The following is a 17,496-nucleotide window of genomic DNA, read 5'->3' as shown; positions in this document are numbered from 1 at the left end:
CAGATTCCATTCTTTTAATAGGGATAGTGTTCTAAAATGAAATAATGGGGCAGATGAAGCCTGGAATAATGAAAAGGATTCCTAAAGTTTGGAATCTATAATTGGTGAGTTACAGTGTAAATCCTGCCTGAGACAACTGTGTTTTCCAGAACATTTTCAAGCTACATGTAGCAAAGAGCCAACATAGAGCAAACTTTAAAGAGAAAATGGCACAACACAGATTCATTATTTCATCACAATATACATACACTGCTATAACTTGAAAATATGAAAAACACATTGTCATCTATTTCAAAAACTGGACTTTTATCATGTTATAATAAAAGTACAAAAGCAAATAAAAAATTACCAAGAAGAGCTGCACAAAACACTCATTTTATGTGTAACATAAGTAAACAATCAAACATGAACATGAATTTGATTCCAATTTATATTCTTGGGGCAAGGACAAAAGTAGCCAATCAAAAGATCTAAGTAAAACAATGTGTCAGTGTGAGGCCTTGGCCAGGCTTCCTAAGCTGCCATATTTCTTGATCCTTTTGTTTCTTTCATTAGCTTTATATCAACCAGCATCTGCCTGTGTTTATTCCACCAGCTGTATGAGCTCACTAATTACCTTTAATCATACTTATCTGAAATGCATCTTTATCTTCACATACATCCAGTATGCAGGCAAACCAACTGCTGGGAGGCTGAGGCTGGGAAGACATTGGAATGGGAAGTCTACTTCCTCTAACCTTGACATAGTGGACAGACCAAAAAAGAAAAAGCATCTAGGTCTGCCTCCGCTATCAGCCAAAAGACTTCCAAGACTTGGTTCTCAGAGAGTTGGACAGTGTCGGTGTCCAAGCAAGTCATGTACAGTTTTCACATGGGTTAACAGGTGCAAGGTGATGAGACGATCAGCATTGACTGATAAAATAAGTAAGAATTGCTAAACAGCACCCTCCAAACTGGTAAGTTCTTTGAAGGCCAAGAGCCAGAGTGCTATGTCTTTCCTAGTTCCCATGGCCCCTAGCTCAGACCTGGGCTCACTAGACAAGTAGATGCTAAGAAGTAGTCTCATGCATTCTGGCCACTGTCTTCCTTAGCTTTAGGGAGCTTGGAGGCACACATTTCATATCCACTATTCCACTCATTTTATCAAACATCCCAAGGCCAGGTAAAAGGAATTTAAACTCTGTGGATAGTCATATGAAGTAAACTGAATGACCCTAGGAAGTCCTTGAACCTGAATTTTTACCTTATCCAAAAGGCAAGAAAGAATGAGGAGGTACACATATCCTTCCTACCTTCTTACTAGAGAAACCATATGGCAGCCTTGATTTTCGGCCGAATGGCTCAAAAGGAACCGTGTTTTTATCTTCTGAGTTAGTTAGAACTTCCAGATAATAAAATTGGTAGCTTACCATAAAAAAGAATGGATTGTATTTTTTAAAAAGATCTTAAGCCATAAAATACATAAAACTATAGGTTCCCTGAATATTTTACCTAATATGGATGCTCACAATCCATGTGTTTGCAATAAATACACTGGAGACTTTGAGCAAGTTGCTTAACTTTTCTGCGCTTTAGTTTTGTCGTTCATTCATTCAACATTAATTTCATGTGCATACTACATGGTATTGTAGAAACTATGGGAAGAAATCAAAGAAACCATCTTAAGCTTATAGACTAGTGAGTTATTGTCAACTTTAAGTGATATAATGCAAATAAAATGTGGAGGCAGAGACTGCTAATGCTCTCCAACACCTGTGACGACTCTTCTTCCAAAACACACAGCTAGACTACATTTCCCAGCCTCCCTTGCTGTTAAATATGATCATGTGATTTTTTTCTGGCCAGTGGAATGTAAGTGCACTGATAAGTACCATTTCCAGACCTGGCCAACGCCGGGTCCTCATCTTCTTCCACCATCAGTCAGCTAATGGTGAGAACTCTGAGAACTAAGAGGAAGGCACAGTGGCAAGATGGAAGGAGCCTGAGTCCCTGAATGACTGTACCGGAGCCTGGCCCCTGTCAACCTGAGCTAGACTGTGATAAGAACAATAAATAAGTTGTTGTGTGGAGCCACTGAGATCTGGAGGTTTATTTGTTACAGCAGTTACATTAAGGATTTATAATTTACCTAATATAAGTCCCTAGCAATATCTGGCCCATTGTAGGCACTGAACGAATGATATGATAGCCATTTAAAATATATATTTCTAGTTCTCTTGCTATATGTTTCATATGACCAAAAAGAAAAAGAAAAAAAGAAACAAGAAAGAAACAAGGAAGGAGGGAAGGAAGGAAGGAAGGAAGAAAGGAGAAAATAACACTGAGGTCTTTTAAAAAGCTCTGTATAAATTTTATACCTAGGTGCTGTTTGGTCATCCACAACCGCAGGGAAATATTTTCCAAGTGCCAAATCTCTCTTCATAATTAAATGAAATTTCTGCATCGATCTGTGGTACCAAGGGCCTCTTCCAGGCTATCCTGGGCTGCAGCTGTCACTCGGCCTGGCTGCCTACCCCACATCAGATCACCACAGCACCTGCTTTGGATGGGGCCCACTGATGGGGATGGGGGGAGCACTTTGCCAAAATTTCACCAAAGCAGACATTAAAACTGGGAGAAGTGCTCCTTTGAGTTATAAGGTCTGGTCACATGTGGAGATCATTTGGCAAAGAAAGACAGATGGCACTTTTGGGGTTAATCTTCCTAGAGTGAGAGGAGCTGAACTCTAAGGATGTTATTTACACATATAACACAGCTAGTAACTAGAGGATAAGCCATCTCAAATATTCCAGTGAACAAAATGAAGCTCTTCTTGCTATTTAACAAAAGTCAGCTCATTTCCTTTGTATTTTTAAAATTACAGATGTAATATGTGTTTGTTGTATGTAGCAAGTTGAATATGCAGAGGTATAAACAGAAAGAAGTTAATTTTCCTCTCTTTCTTCTTAAATTACTGCTGTCCTCTAGATAAGCAGTATTATCAATTTAGTGTCTATCCTTCCCCACTTACTCCATCTTCAGACAAACCAATGCACATTTTTAGAGTTAATCCTTCCACCTTTGGGTTTTTTTTTTTTTGTTTGTTTCAACATAAATGGGACTATACAATGTGCCTTCCTATTCAGATTGATTTATTTAACCTAACAATTTATTATGAATATCCTCCCAGGTGGATATATTTAGCTCTAACTTATTCTTTTAAAATAGCTGTATAATATCACCTGGGAGAAAGAGCTATTACGTATTTGCTGGATTTTAAGACACAATCCATTTTAAATGTTAATAATTGTTGATTTTTTTTTGGAGGGAGGTGAAATGTTAAGTAGACCAATTTATGTGAGGAAATTTTCTGACTTAAAATGAGCAAAAGAATATAGGGAAACATTCTGACTTAAAACGGGCAAAAGCACATAGGAAATATATTTATATAAAAATATACAGAAACTAGGGAATTCTTGAAATTGCAGTGTAACGGTAGCCACCATATTCCTTTGAGGGTGTGTCTGAAGCAAGGTCTGTGTGGGGAACTGGGCTCTTGACTAGATCTTGGTACAGGAGCCCCTCACGGGAGTCGCTTGACCTCATCTGACGTGTGATGTCATTCCTGGGTGATTCTTTTCAATGCACAGTTGTCTTGCCACTTCTCAGCTCTGGCTCATGGAGGGAGGGAGGGACAGAAGGCAGGCACTGCAGGTATTAGCATGCAGATCACACAGCCTCCCTTTGTTCTCTGGGCTGAGGCCAGATGGAATAAATCGATCAGCCCCTGCATCTAAAGTCTTTCTAGGTCCAGGAGCCTTCCACTCCAAGTGTGCACTGCCCATTTGGAATCACCATTAGAGCCAACTGAACCAAAGAGCCCCTTTGGGCAGTAGGCCACTGCTCCCAGGAGACCAGCAGTGGTGGGGGCTCTCTGCGTATTCCCAGGGTGCTCACAGATTAGCTGGGAGCTGTCAGTCAAGACTGTTTGAGGGCTGAGAAGATGTACTGCTTACAGGAGATGCCACTTCTGATTATCTGCTTTACCAGACCTGTACCATGCACTTAACATGTATCCCTTGATCCTCCCTGCCTCCTGTGAGGTAGGCATTCCACAGATGAGGAAGCTGAGGCTCAGAGAAAGTGAACGGTTTGCCCAAGACCACACAACCTCAGAGTGTAAGCACCACGGAAGTGCGCTTCCTCCTTCAGCCACATGGCCTGGCTTTAACTGCAGGTATCCTCTACTGCCTGCAGTTTTCCTTTAGGTGTCCTGGCCTCCTACGTCCAGCTATGCTGTCAACAGATACATCTTTTTCAGGCCTCTGAGTCCAGGACCCTAGCTGGGCCCTGCAGGACATGGCTAAATAGCTCTGCTGTAACCCAAAGAGACACTCAAATTTTTTGTCCAAGCTCCCCTGAAGTCTGTAAATACAAAGCCTTTCAAGCCTACTCAAGCACTCTGACCAGAATGACAAGGTTTTAGATATAAGAGGGGCCTAAAGATCATCCTCTCAAGCCCTCTCATTTTACAGATAAGAAGGAGACAGGGTGGTGGATATGTCCAGTGGGGCAGTGGCAGTTGGGGTGGGTGACAGCTGGCCGTGGTGGAGCAGTGGCAGTAGTGGCTAGACAGCAGGATAGAGCAGGGTTTGCAAACTATGGCCTGTGGGCCGATCTAGTCGTCTACCTGTTTTGTCTTTGTAAATAAAGTTTTACTGGGGCTCAGGCACACAATTTGTTTACAGATTGTCTGTGGTTGGCTGAGTGCTATAACATCAGAGTTGAGTAGTTGCAACAGACACCGCATGGCCCTCAACATCTAAAATATTTACTACCTGGCTCTTTACAAAAAAAGCTAGCTGGGCCCTGGGAAACACAGAGGCATGCAGGTTGATATAAGTTACTGGAAGCTTTCCAGTTCTTAGAATGAGTGTTAGATTCACAGGTGTTTGTCATATTATGACCCATTGATGACTGAATGCTACATACAAGCCACTGATGGTCATGTATCACACACAAATAATTATTATTAAATTCTGTGCTCCTGAAAGTAGAGAGATAGGAAAAAGGGAGGGAAGGAAGGGAGGAAGGAACCATTTAGCCCTTATTAAGGTTTAAATGGCTCTTTGTTGTCTACATCTGACTTTTCCCCACTGTATTATCGGACGCTCAAAGAATGTTGGAGAGAAGGACGAAGGATGACAGGCTGAGTGAAGCAGATTTTTCAGGAAGGAGGCAGGATGAGTGTCCTAGGTTCTGTGAGGCTGGACGGGGCTTGTCCAAAGGAGGAAAGGGATCCCAAAGAGCAGGCCATTAAGGATAGTCACAATCCAAATTTTCAACTTCATGCCCAAGGGTACTGCCAGAGTGGCACAAGGGGCCAGGCCTCCTGGTCTTTTGTCAGGACCCCCTCCTGCCTGTTGAGTCAAGGCTGAGTTGAATGCTAGCAGCACAGAAGCCTTGGAAAGCACTCTCCTGGGTAATTGTGACCATTTATTAAGGCACTCTGGGCCATGACATGTATTGCTTCATGTAATCCTGGGAACAATTTTATGAAGCAAAAACAACTGTTATCCCCATGTCAGAGATGAGGACAAGGGGTTTTCAGTGGGCAAGTTACTTGCCCAGAGACATGAAGCTGGTAAATGGTGAAGCCGAATTCAAATCTAGACCCAGCTGATTCCAAACCCCAAACTCAACTGCTCTATTACACTGCCTGGGGCCAGGGATCCCACTTCACACTGCCTCAAGAAAAGCATGTTTTTTTCACCATAGGCATGTGGAACATTTTGGCATGTTGAAGGGCAGCTTTGACATTGAAATCCCACCTCAGCAAATGGAGGGGCATTTGCACATTCAAAGAAATGTTCCAGCCCCTGGTGGGAAAGTTTCCAATGGCTTCAATTAGAGAACAGTCACAGTTCATTGATGCCTGATGCTCATGGGGGGCGGCTTTATTGTTTTATATGTGAAAAATGAGGAAAGAGCCAGAACCTCAGCATCAGGGAAACGATGAAAGATTGAGAAGTATTTCCAAAGGCATGCAAACCGAAAGGTCAATTCAGTGAGGGGGTGAGGGCGGTGGGGCGGGGGGGAGCAAGCAAAGAAGCAGCTGAGAAGTATTTGTGGCCCCAGGGAGAAGAGGCAGTGATGCCCACGAAAGGAAACCATGGCTATGAATTTCAGGGCATCAAGACCCTGTCAACACAGCTAATCCCTGCGGATGTTGGCTGAATAAGCCTTCGGTGACCAAACAGTGCACTGTGGAAACCGTGTCAGCCTCCAGCAGGCCAATTTGTCCTCATATTACACACTCTGCTGGCTCTGTTGCTAGACCCCCAGATCGAGGATCCACAGCGAGTGTCCCCCAACTCAATGAGGGTTGACACAGTGTGGTTAGTAAGTCAACAGAATTCAGAAACCAGGACCGGATTAAGTAGATAGTTTTATTTTGGTGCCCTGGACTTCAAGCAGATTAAATAATCAAAAAGCCTGAGCCACTGGGGTCATGTTTGAATGCTACAGCTGTTCACCGAGGTTTGACAAACATTTTTTTTCTGGCTCGTCGGCTCAATGGGAAAGGCAGCGATGATCCTGGGGAGGGCGACGCTTTGAGAAAGAAGGAGGAGAGCACAATCAAAAGATCCTCTTATGGAAAACAATCCCAGCCAGATGGAGACAAGGAAAGGGCTGCTTAAATAAGTGTCTCCGGAAAGCGACAACTGTTCTCTACACTGAAGAAAAGCACTAGTAGGATTCAGAAAAAAAGTGAATGAAAAGCTGGACTTGGAGTTTGCCCTCGGTGTGTTGGTCTGCAGATTAATAAAGGTGGGCTTCAGGTTCAACGGGTAAGCTGGTGGAGACTCAGTCATGGAAGGTGAGCCATGATTAATTCCCTCCCGCCTTAGAAAGTGGGACGCCCCTCAGGAAAGTATCTGTGGGAAGCTTATTTTCAAGTTGTCTTTCTCAAAAGACCAAACAGATGTTAAAAATTGTCTCTGATAGAAGGATTTATGTTTGTGCCATGCTGGGTCAGAGGAAGGGGGAGGGGACCAATGTACACAGTCATGAATGGGTATGCAGTTGGCCTGTCATGGGCCATTTCATAGAAAGCACAGTCCTTCAGGTTGGAGTTCATTTATCATCCACTTGGAGGGGGTGGGTGGGAGTGGGAAGACTTTCTGAAACTAATTAATGCTTGAGACCCACAGCTAAATTGAGGGTGGCAACTCTCCTCTAACCGGAAGATGCTTTGGCACTGAGATTTATATTTATTTAAATTACAGAAAGGAAAGCAAGGGTTTCGCTCTTTTATATGCTGGAAGAGGCAATGGGACTATGATGCTTTGCATACCTTGAGCTAGACTAAACTGAGCAAAATCTCCTTCGGAAGGCTCTCCAAACATCTTCCCTCTTGCCCTAAAGAACTGTTCGCAGCAGCAGAGAATTGAAAGGACGAAGGGGAAAAGCCTCCGTGCATTTGACAGCCACATTGTACTTTTCCGCAGTTAAGGCCAAAAACAGACAAACAAATAAACCAAAAAACCTCTCTCAAGAGCTTTCTCTCTGAGTAGATAACCATCTTGAGTTTTAAATAGTATTGCCTGGCCCTGTGAATTCCTCTACCAATTTAACAAAATGTCCTTGATGGATGTTTGCCATATTTTGAAATTCAAGTGTTAGGAAAAAAGAAGGAAGTGATAGAGCTACATTGGAGATTGACCTAGAAGCACCTAAGAAAATGTCAACTCAGCATCCTCTCTGAACTTGTCAAGGAGGTTCCTGTTGATTCTAGAGACCCCGTACACATTTCCACACGGCCAAAGAGCTCTGCATAAGGATGCCTTCTGCAGCACCATTTGTCATGAAAGAAACTGCAACAACTCAAATGCTCGTCAGTATGGGAGTAGCTAAATATTAAATCTGGCATGGCCTCACCATGGAATACTCCATAGAAGTTAGAAGGAATTAATGAGCTCTCTATATAACCATGTGGATGAATCAGTTTTGAGTGACTAGATTATATTGAAAATTAAACATGCCTATGATTATATTTATGTAGTTTTTAAAAAACCACCATGCAAAACATTATGTAGTATGTGTATGTACATGTGTGTTATGTAAAAGTATTTACAGGCAGTAAAGCATAGCAGGTAAGAACCATGACAGACCCTGGAAGCAGACTGCTGGGTTCAAATCATGATTCTACTACTTCTGTGTGACCTCGGGCAAGTGATTTAGCTTCTCTGGGCCTCAGTTTCATCACCTTTAATAGAGGCATAATAATAGACCCCAAATTACAAGGTTAGAAGGACTAAATTAATATATATAAAGCACATTCAATAGTGCCTGTATCAGAACATGAGCTATAAGGCTATTTCCAATTGTTGTTCTTGTTAAGTATTTTTTTAACATCTTTATTGGAGTACAACTGCTTTATAATGGTGTGTTTCTGCCTTATAACAAAGTGAATCAGCTATACATATACATATATCCCCATACCTCCTCCCTCTTGTGTCTCCCTCCCACCCTCCCTATCCCACCCCTCTAGATGGTCACAAAGCACCAAGCTGATCTCCCTGTGCTTTGCAGCTGCTTCCCACTAGCTATCTATTTTACATTTGGTAGTGCATATATGTCCATGCCACTCTCTCACTTCGTCCCAGCTTACCCTTCCCACTCCCTGTGTCCTCAAGTCCATTCTTTACATCTGCATCTTTATTCCTATACTGCCCCTAGGTTCATCAGAACCATTTTTAAAATATTTCATATATATTTGTTAGCATATGGTATTTGTTTTTCTCTTTCTGACTTACTTTACTCTGTATGACAGTCTCTAGGTCCATCCACCTCACTACAAATAACTCAATTTTGTTTCTTTTTATGGTTCAGTAACATTCCATTGTATATATGTGCCACATCTTCTTTATCCATTCATCTGTCGACGGACACTTACGTTGCTTCCATGACCTGGTTATTGTAAACAGAGCTGCAATGAACATTGTGGTACATGACTCTTTTGGAATTATGGTTTTCTCAGGGTATGTGCCCAGTAGTGGGATTGCTGGGTCATATGGTACTTCTATTTTTAGTTTTTTAAGGGACCTCCATACTGTTTTCCCTAGTGGCTGTATCAATTTACATTCCCACCAACAGTGCAAGAGGGTTCCCTTTTCTCCACACCCTCTCCAGCATTTATTGTTTGTAGATTTTTGGATGATGGCCATTCTGACTGGTGTGAGGTGATACCTCATTGTAGTTTTGATTTGCATTTCTCTAATGATTAGTGATGTTGAGCATCCTTTCATGTGTTTGTTGGCAATCTGTATATCTTCTTTGGAGAAATGTCTATTTAGGTCTTCTGCCCATTTTTGGACTGGGTTGTTTGTTTTTTTGTTATTGGGCTGCATGAGCTGCTTGTATATTTTGGACATTAATCCTTTGTCAGTTGCTTCATTTGCAAAAATTTTCTCCCATTCTGACGGTTGTCTTTTCATCTTGTTTATAGTTTCCTTTGCTGTGCAAAAGTTTCATTAGGTCCCAGTTGTTAATTTTTGTTTTTGTTTCCATTTCTCTAAAAGCTGGGTCAAAAAGGATCTTGCTGTGATTTATGTCATAGGGTGTTCTGCCTATGTTTTCCTCTAAGACTTTTATAGGGTCTGGCCGACATTTAGATCTTTCATCCATTTTATTTTTGTGTATGGTGTTAGGGAGTGTTCTAATTTCATTCTTTTACATGTAGCTGTCCAGTTTTTCCAGCACCACTTATTGAAGAGGCTGTCTTTTCTCCATTGTATACTCTTGCCTCCTTTGTCATAGATTAAGTGACCATAGGTGCGTGGGATTGTCTCTGGGCTTTCTGTCCTGTTCCATTGATCTATATTTCTGTTTTTGTGCCAGTACCATACTGTCTTGATTACTGTAGCTTTGTAATATAGTTTGAACTCCAGGAGCCTGATTCCTCCATTTTTCTTTCTCGAGATTGCTTTGGCTATTCGGAGTCTTTTGTGTTTCCATACAAATAGTGAAATTTTTTGTTCTAGTTCTGTGAAAAATGCTATTGGTATGTTGATAGGGAGTGCACTGAATCTGTAGATTTCTTTGGGTAGTATGGTCATTTTCACAATGTTGATTCTTCCAATCCAAGAACATATATCTCTCCATCTGTTTGTATCATCTTTAATTTCTTTCATCAGTGTCTTATAGTTTTCTGCATACAGGTCTTTTGTCTTCTTAGGTAGGTTTATTCCTAGTATTTTATTCTTTTGTGGCAATGGTAAATGGGAGTGTTTCCTTAATTTCTCTGTCAGATTTTTCATCATTAGTGTATAGGAATGCAAGAGATTTCTGTGCATTAATTTTGTATCCTGCAAATTTACCAAATTCATTGATTAGCTCTAGTACTTTTCTGGTAGCATCTTTGGATTCTCTATGTAGAGTGTCATGTCATCTGCAAACAGTGACAGTTTTACTTCTTCTTTTCCGATTTGTATTCACTTTATTTCTTTTTCTTCTCTGATTGCTGTGGCTAGAACTTCCAATACTATGTTGAATAATAGTGGTGAGAGTGGGCAACCTTGTCTTGTTTCTGATCTTAATGGAAATGGTTTCAGTTTTTCACCATTGAGAACGATGTTGGCCGTGGGTTTGTCATATATGGCATTTATTATGTTGAGGTAAGTTCCTTCTATGCCTACTTTCTGGATTTTTTTTTTTTTTATCATAAATGGGTGTTGAATTTCGTTGAGAGCTTTTTCTGCATCTATTGAGATGAGCATACGGTTTTTATCCTTCAGTTTGTTAAGATGGTGTATCACATTGATTTGCATATACTGAAGAATCCTTACATTTCTGGGATAAACCCCACTTGATCACAGTGTATGATCCCTTTAATGTGCTGTTGGATTCTGTTTGCTAGTATTTTGTTGAGGATTTTTGCATCTATGTTCAGCAGTGATATTGGCCTGTAGTTTTCTTTTTTTGTGACATTTTTGTCTGGTTTTCGTATCACGGTGATGGTAGCCTCGTAGAATGAGTTTGGGAGTGTTCATTCCTCTGCTATATTTTGGAAGAGTTTGAGAAGGATAGGTGTTAGCTCTTCTCTAAATGTTTGAAAGAATTCACCTGTGAAGCCATCTGGTCCTGGATGTTTGTTTGTTGGAAGATTTTTAATCACAGTTTCAATTTCAGTCCTTGTGATTGGTCTGATTATATTTTCTATTTCTTCCTGGTTCAGTCTTGGAAGGTTGTATTTTTCTAAGAATTTGTCCATTTTATTGGCATATAGTTGCTTGTAATAATCTCTCATGATCCTTTGTATTTCTGCAGTGTCAGCTGTCTCTTCTTTTTCATTTCTAATTCTATTGAGTCTTCTCCCTTTTTTTCTTTATGAGTCTGGCTAATGGCTTATCAATTTTTGTTTATCTTCTCAAAGAACCAGCTTTTAGTTTTATTGATCTTTGCTATCATTTCTTTCTTTTTCATTTATTTCTGATCCGATTTTTCTGATTTTTTTCCTTCTGCCAACTTTGGGGTTTTTTTGTTCTTCTCTCTCTAAGTGCTTTAGGTGTAAGGTTAGGTTGTTTATTTGAGATGTTTCTTGTTTCTTGAGGTAGGATTGTATTGCTATAAACTTCCCTCTTAGAATTGCTTTTGCTGCATCCCATAGGTTTTGGGTCACCGTGTTTTCATTGTCACTTGTTTCTAGGTATTTTCTGATTTCTTCTTTGATTTCTGCAGTGATCTCTTGGTTACTCAGTAGTGTATTGTTTAGCCTCCATGTGTTTGTATTTTTGACAGATTTTTTCCTGTAATTGACATCTAGTCTCATAGCGCTGTGGTCGGAAAAGGTACTGAAACGATTTCAATTTTCTTAAATTTACCAAGGCTTGATTTGTGACCCAAGATATGATGTATCCTGGAGAATGTTGCAGAAGCACTTGAGAAGAAAGTGTATTCTGTTGTTTTTGGATGGAATGTCCTATAAATATCAGTTAAGTCCATCATGTTTAATGTGTCATTTAAAGCTTGTGTTTCCTTATTTATTTTCATTTTGTATCATCTGCCAGTGGTGAAAATGGGGTGTTAAAGTCCCCTACTATTACTGTGTAACTGTCGATTTCCCATTTTATGGCTGTTAACATTTGCCTTATGTATTGAGGTGCTCCTATGTTGGGTGCATAAATATTTACAATTGTTATATTTCTTCTTGGATTGATCCCTTGATCATTATGTAGTGTCCTTCTTTGTCTCTTGTAATAGCCTTTATTTTAATGAGAATTGCTACACCAGCTTTCTTTTGATTTCCTTTCATGGAGTATCTTTTTCCACCCCCTCACTTTCAGTCTGTATGTGTCCCTAGGTCTGAAGTGGGTGTCTTGTAGACAGCATATATACGGGTCTTGTTTTTGTATCCGTTCAGCCTGTCTATGTCTTTTGGGTAGAGCATTTTATCCATTTACATTTAAGGTAGTTATTGATATGAATGTTCCTATTACCATTTTCTTAATCGTTTTGGGTTTGTTATTGTAGGTCTTTTCCATCTCTTGTGTTTCCTGCCTAGAGAAGTTCCTTTAGCATTTGTTGTAAAGCTGGTTTGGTCGTGAATCCTCTTAGCTTTTGCTCATCTGTAAAGGTTTTAATTTCTCCGTCGAATCTGAATGAGATCCTTGCTGGGTAGAGTAATCTTGGTTGTAGGTTTTTCCCTTTCATCACTTTAAATATGTCCTGCCACTCCCTTCTGGCTTGCAGAGTTTCTGCTGAAAGATCAGCTGTTAACCTTATGGAGATTCCCTTGTTTGTTATTTGTTGTTTTTCTCTTGCTGCTTTTAATATTTTTCCTTTGTATTTAATTATTGATAGTTTAATATGTGCCTTAGCGTGTTTCTCCTTGGTTTTATCCTGTATGGGACTCTCTGTGCTTCCTGGAATTGATTATTTCCTTTCCCATATCAGGGAAGTTTTCAACTATAATCTCTTCAAATATTTTCTCAGTCCCTTTTATTCCCTCTTCTTCTTCTGGGACCCCTATAATTCGAATGTTGGTGTGTTTAATGTTGTCCCAAAGGTCTCTGAGACTGCCCTCAATTCTTTTCATTCTTTTTTCTTTATTCTGCTCTGCAGTAGTTATTTCCACTATTTTATCTTCCAGGTCACTTATCAACTCTTCTGCCTCAGTTATTCTGCTATTGATTCCTTCTAGAGAATTTTTCATTTCACTTATTGTGTTATTCATCATTGTTTGTTTGCTCTTTAGTTCTTCTAGGTCCTTGTTAAACGTTTCTTGTATTTTCTCCATTCTATTTCCAAGATTTTGGATCATATTTACTATCATTACTCTGAATTCTTTTTCAGGTCGGCTGCCTATTTCCTCTTCATTTGTGTGGTCTGGTGGGTTTTTACCTTGCTCCTTCATCTGCTGTGTGTTTCTCTGTCTTCTCAGTTTGCTTAACTTACTGTGTTTGGGGTCTCCTTTCCACAGGCTGCAGGTTCATAGTCCCCGTTGTTTTTGGTGTCTGCCCCCAGTGGGTAAGGTTGGTTCAGTGGGTGGTGTAGGCTTCCCGGTGGAGGGGACTGGTGCCTGTGTTCTGGTGGATGAGACTGGATCTTGTCTTTCTGGTGGGCAGGACTGCGTCTGGTGGTGTTTTTTGGGGTGTCTGTGACTTTATTACGATCTTAGGCAGCCTCTCTGCTAATGGGTGGGGTTGTGTTCCTGTCTTGCTAGTTGTTTGGCATAGAGTGTCCAGCACTATAGCTTGCTGGTTGTTAAGTGGAGCTGGGTCTTAGCATTGAGATCGAGATCTCTGGGAGCGCCTTCGCCATTTGATATTATGTGGTGCCGGGAGGTCTCTGGTGGACCAATGTCCTGAACTTGGCTCTCCCACTTCAGAGGCTCAGGCCTGACACCTGGCTGGAGCACCAAGACCCTGTCAGCCACTCGGCTGCCAGTGTTGGAGGGTCTCCTGCAAAGGTGGGGGTGGCTGTGGCTCACCACGGGGACAAGGACAGTAGCAGCAGAAGTTCTGGGAATTACTCCTTGGCGTGAGCCCTCTCAGAGTCTACCATTAGCCCCACCCAACAAGACTATTTCGAATTATGGTTTTCTCAGGGTACATGCCCAGTAGTGGGACTGCAATGTTTTTAAAAGGCCTGGAGGGATACACTAGCAAATGGTAGGGAAGAGGGGGGGTCCTGTTGGAAAATATGATGTGGGTGCTCATCAAAGCGAGTTCAACGGTATCAGTAATGCACTGTTACTTTGAGTTAAAGAAAAAAGAGATGAAAGAAATATGGCAAACTATGAATAACAGACAGAACTTTGTAACAGGAACATGGTGTTTATTATATTATTTTTAATGCTTTTCTTTGTTTTTAAAATCTCTGGAATAAAAATGGAGTAGAGCTGGTCATCATTCATGGAATTATTATACCTGCAAAGATGGACATCAATTTGTAAGAATGCTTCAGACCTGCCCTATCCAATATGGACCACTAGTACCGTATGGCTACTTAAATTTTAACTGATTAAAATTAAATGCAGGGCTTCCCTGGTGGCGCAGTGGTTGAGAGTCTGCCTGCTAATGCAGGGGACACGGGTTCGTGCCCCGGTCCGGGAGGATCCCACATGCCGCGGAGTGGCTAGGCCCGTGAGCCATGGCCGCTAAGCCTGTGCGTCCGGAGCCTGTGCTCCGCAACAGGAGAGGCCACAACAGTGAGAGGCCTGCGTACCGCAAAAAAAAAAAAATTAAATGCAAATAAAAATTCAGTTCCTTGTTTGCAGTAGTCACATTTCAAGAGCTCAGCAGCCACATGCAGATAATAGCTACAATATTAAACAGTAGATATAGATCATTGCAATGAGCATAGAAAGTCCTATTGGACAGCACTGACCTGCAGCATACATTTAAGAAATGTGAATATCTGAACTCCGTATTATGCTTCTAAACTTCTGGTCCCAGATAATTCTGCTGCATTGTACACAGGGCATGTGCCCCCCAAATTATTTTTTCACATTTCTACTTGATATCCTATTTCATCTACCTTCCAGTTACCTGTGAATTTAAAGGGAAACAAATGCTGACACCACTTACAAACTGGTTCCTATCACAGTTTCTTTCTGTTTGTTGTAGGCGAACTGCTCCTGCTCTCAAGTATGATTTTCCTGCTCCCGGTGGTGTGTGGCTGCCCAGAGAGGTGCCACTGTCACTCACCTTCAAATTTTGTAGACTGCAGCCGGCAGGGTCTGGCTGAAGTCCCTTCCGATCTGCCTCCTCAGACTCTAACCCTGCACTTACAAGATAACCAGATACGTCAGCTTCCGGCTTCTGCATTTAAGTCAGTGCCACAGCTCACAGCCTTGAACTTGCACAACAATTCTCTTTCAAATCTGACCTCCGGAGTTTTCCATGGACTTCAGCACTTGCGGGTCTTAAACCTAACCCAGAACTCCCTGCATTCCCTGGAAAGCAGACTTTTCCATTCCCTCCCACAGCTGAGGGAACTTGATTTATCATCAAACAACATAAGCCACCTTCCCACATCCCTGGGTGAGCCTTGGGAGAACCTAACTGTATTTGCGATCCAACAAAACCAGCTTCAGCAGCTCGATCGAGCCCTCCTAGAATCCATGCCCAGAGTGAGGCATTTATTTCTCAAGGACAACCTCTGGAAATGCAATTGCCACTTGCTCAGTCTTAAACTCTGGCTGGAGACGTTTATCTATAAAGGTCAGTAATGCCTATCTGTGTGTTACCAGCCTAGGATGAACCTCATCTGTTCTCTGCATTAGAAGGGATGTTGAGGAGTATTTGAGGGATCCATGTAAGCTTTTTTTTTTTTTTTCCATGTAAGCTTTTTCACATTGATGTCATTTCATGGTATGGCAAAAGAGGCAAGTGAGTCATTAAAGGGTGTTTAAATTCAGGTATTTAAAATCATCTACAGATACGATTCATGGAGATAACTTTCCACTTTTTTTTTCTCCCCACCCCAACTTTCCAGTCTTTGATTAACAATACCATTAAGTTATTTTTCTGGGAAATGTAGGCCCTTAAGGAAGAGGGAATTTCAATCATCACCTAAATAACTACTCAACTCTGAAATGACACCAAATTTTGATTTTCAAGTGTGATCCAACTGGGGGCATGTTATCTCTCCTTAGGACTTTCCCCCCTTCTTTGTCTGCTTCTGACCATTTGACAGCTGTGAATCTTCCCTGAGATTATCCATTCTGCTTTAGCAAACACCACTGTTACTGAAACTGGATACAGTAAGGTACCCTCTCCAAAGGGAACTACTATTTCTTTAACCAGATATCAAAAGCAAAGCAAGAGATCCCAGAACATAAAAGATGAGGGGATCTAGAAATCACTTAGGGGTCAGCAAACCATAGCCCAAGAGCCAAATTTGCCCCACCTCCTATTTTTGTAGATAAAGTTTTGTTGGAACACATCCACACCCATTTATTTACTGTCTGTGGGTGTTTTGCATTATAAGGGCAAAGTTGAATAGCTGGGACAGAGACTATGGCAAGGCTTAAAATGTGAAGTATTTCTGGCTCTTTATAGAAAAGTTTGCCAACCCCTTCTAACTCAATGCTAGCCTATTATCAATGGGAAATGGAGGCCCAGAGATGTTCATGACTTGACCAAGGTCACAAAGTAGAAGCACAGACAGAAGTAGAATGAGTGGCTTTAGGTCTTGGCCCTGCATTCTTTCCTCTACATCACAGTGTTTCTTTCCTCCTAACTTTTAAGTATCATTCATTCATTCATCCTATACTTGAGTGAATCTTATGTGCCAGGGACATTTCTAGGCACTGAGAAAAGGTCAGTGAACAAGAAACTCCCCACCATCATAGGCATTACATTCTGACAGTAGAAACATGTTAAAAAAGACAAATATATACCCATGTTCAGATAGCAGTTAGTGCTAGAGGTGGGGTAAGGGGAGAGAGTAATGGGATGGGGGTTCCACTTCAGATGGGAAGGACAGGGAAGGCCCCTCCAAGGAGGTGACATGGGGGAGCAGAACTGAAACAATGAGGGGAAATGAACCATGAGATAACTGGGGGAAAGGACAGCAGTGCGAAGGCCCTGACGGGAAAGTAAGCTTGGCTCCACTGAGGGACAGAAAGAGGGACAAATGAGTGGCTAGAACAGAGGAAGGGAGTGAGAGAGGATAAGGCAGCACAAGTACCCAGGACTTGGGTCATGTTGGAACGTGCAGAGTAGGCTGAGACATTTGGATTTTATTTTAGGCGAGATGGAAATCTCTTGAAGAATTTTAGTCAGGGGAACAATATGATCTGATTACATTTTAAAAGGTCACTCTGGTGACTCTAAGGAGAGTAGACCAAAAGCTACAGAAGAAGAAGCAGGGGGATGAGGGAGAAAGTGATTTCAGTCATGCAGGGAAAAGATGATGGTGGCCCAAACCAGAGTGATGAGAAATTATCAACTTTGGGAGATATTTAGAATATTGAACTGATAGAAATTACTAATGGGTTGGCATGGG

The 17,496-nt window shown here is 41.4% G+C and overlaps 2 protein-coding genes across 2 annotated transcripts in view; one reads left to right on the top strand and one right to left on the bottom strand.

Annotated features, from left to right (window-relative positions):
- Nucleotides 1-17,496, bottom strand: part of CACNA2D3 (calcium voltage-gated channel auxiliary subunit alpha2delta 3) — a 787,629-nt gene that overhangs the window by 111,818 nt on the left and 658,315 nt on the right. The window lies entirely within an intron of this gene.
- Nucleotides 1-17,496, top strand: part of LRTM1 (leucine rich repeats and transmembrane domains 1) — a gene marked incomplete at its 5' end in the record, with an annotated part of 32,896 nt that overhangs the window by 10,473 nt on the left and 4,927 nt on the right. The window contains one exon of the mRNA XM_079933193.1: nucleotides 15,111-15,707. Within this exon, the coding sequence (XP_079789319.1) occupies nucleotides 15,111-15,707 (597 nt within the window). The remainder of the gene's footprint in view (nucleotides 1-15,110; nucleotides 15,708-17,496) is intronic.

Source organism: Stenella coeruleoalba (assembly GCF_951394435.1).
Source record: "Stenella coeruleoalba genome assembly, chromosome: 10".
Taxonomy (NCBI): Eukaryota; Metazoa; Chordata; class Mammalia; order Artiodactyla; family Delphinidae; genus Stenella; species Stenella coeruleoalba.
Note: the sequence above shows the minus strand (reverse complement) of the source record. Positions and strands in the feature narration are given on the sequence as shown.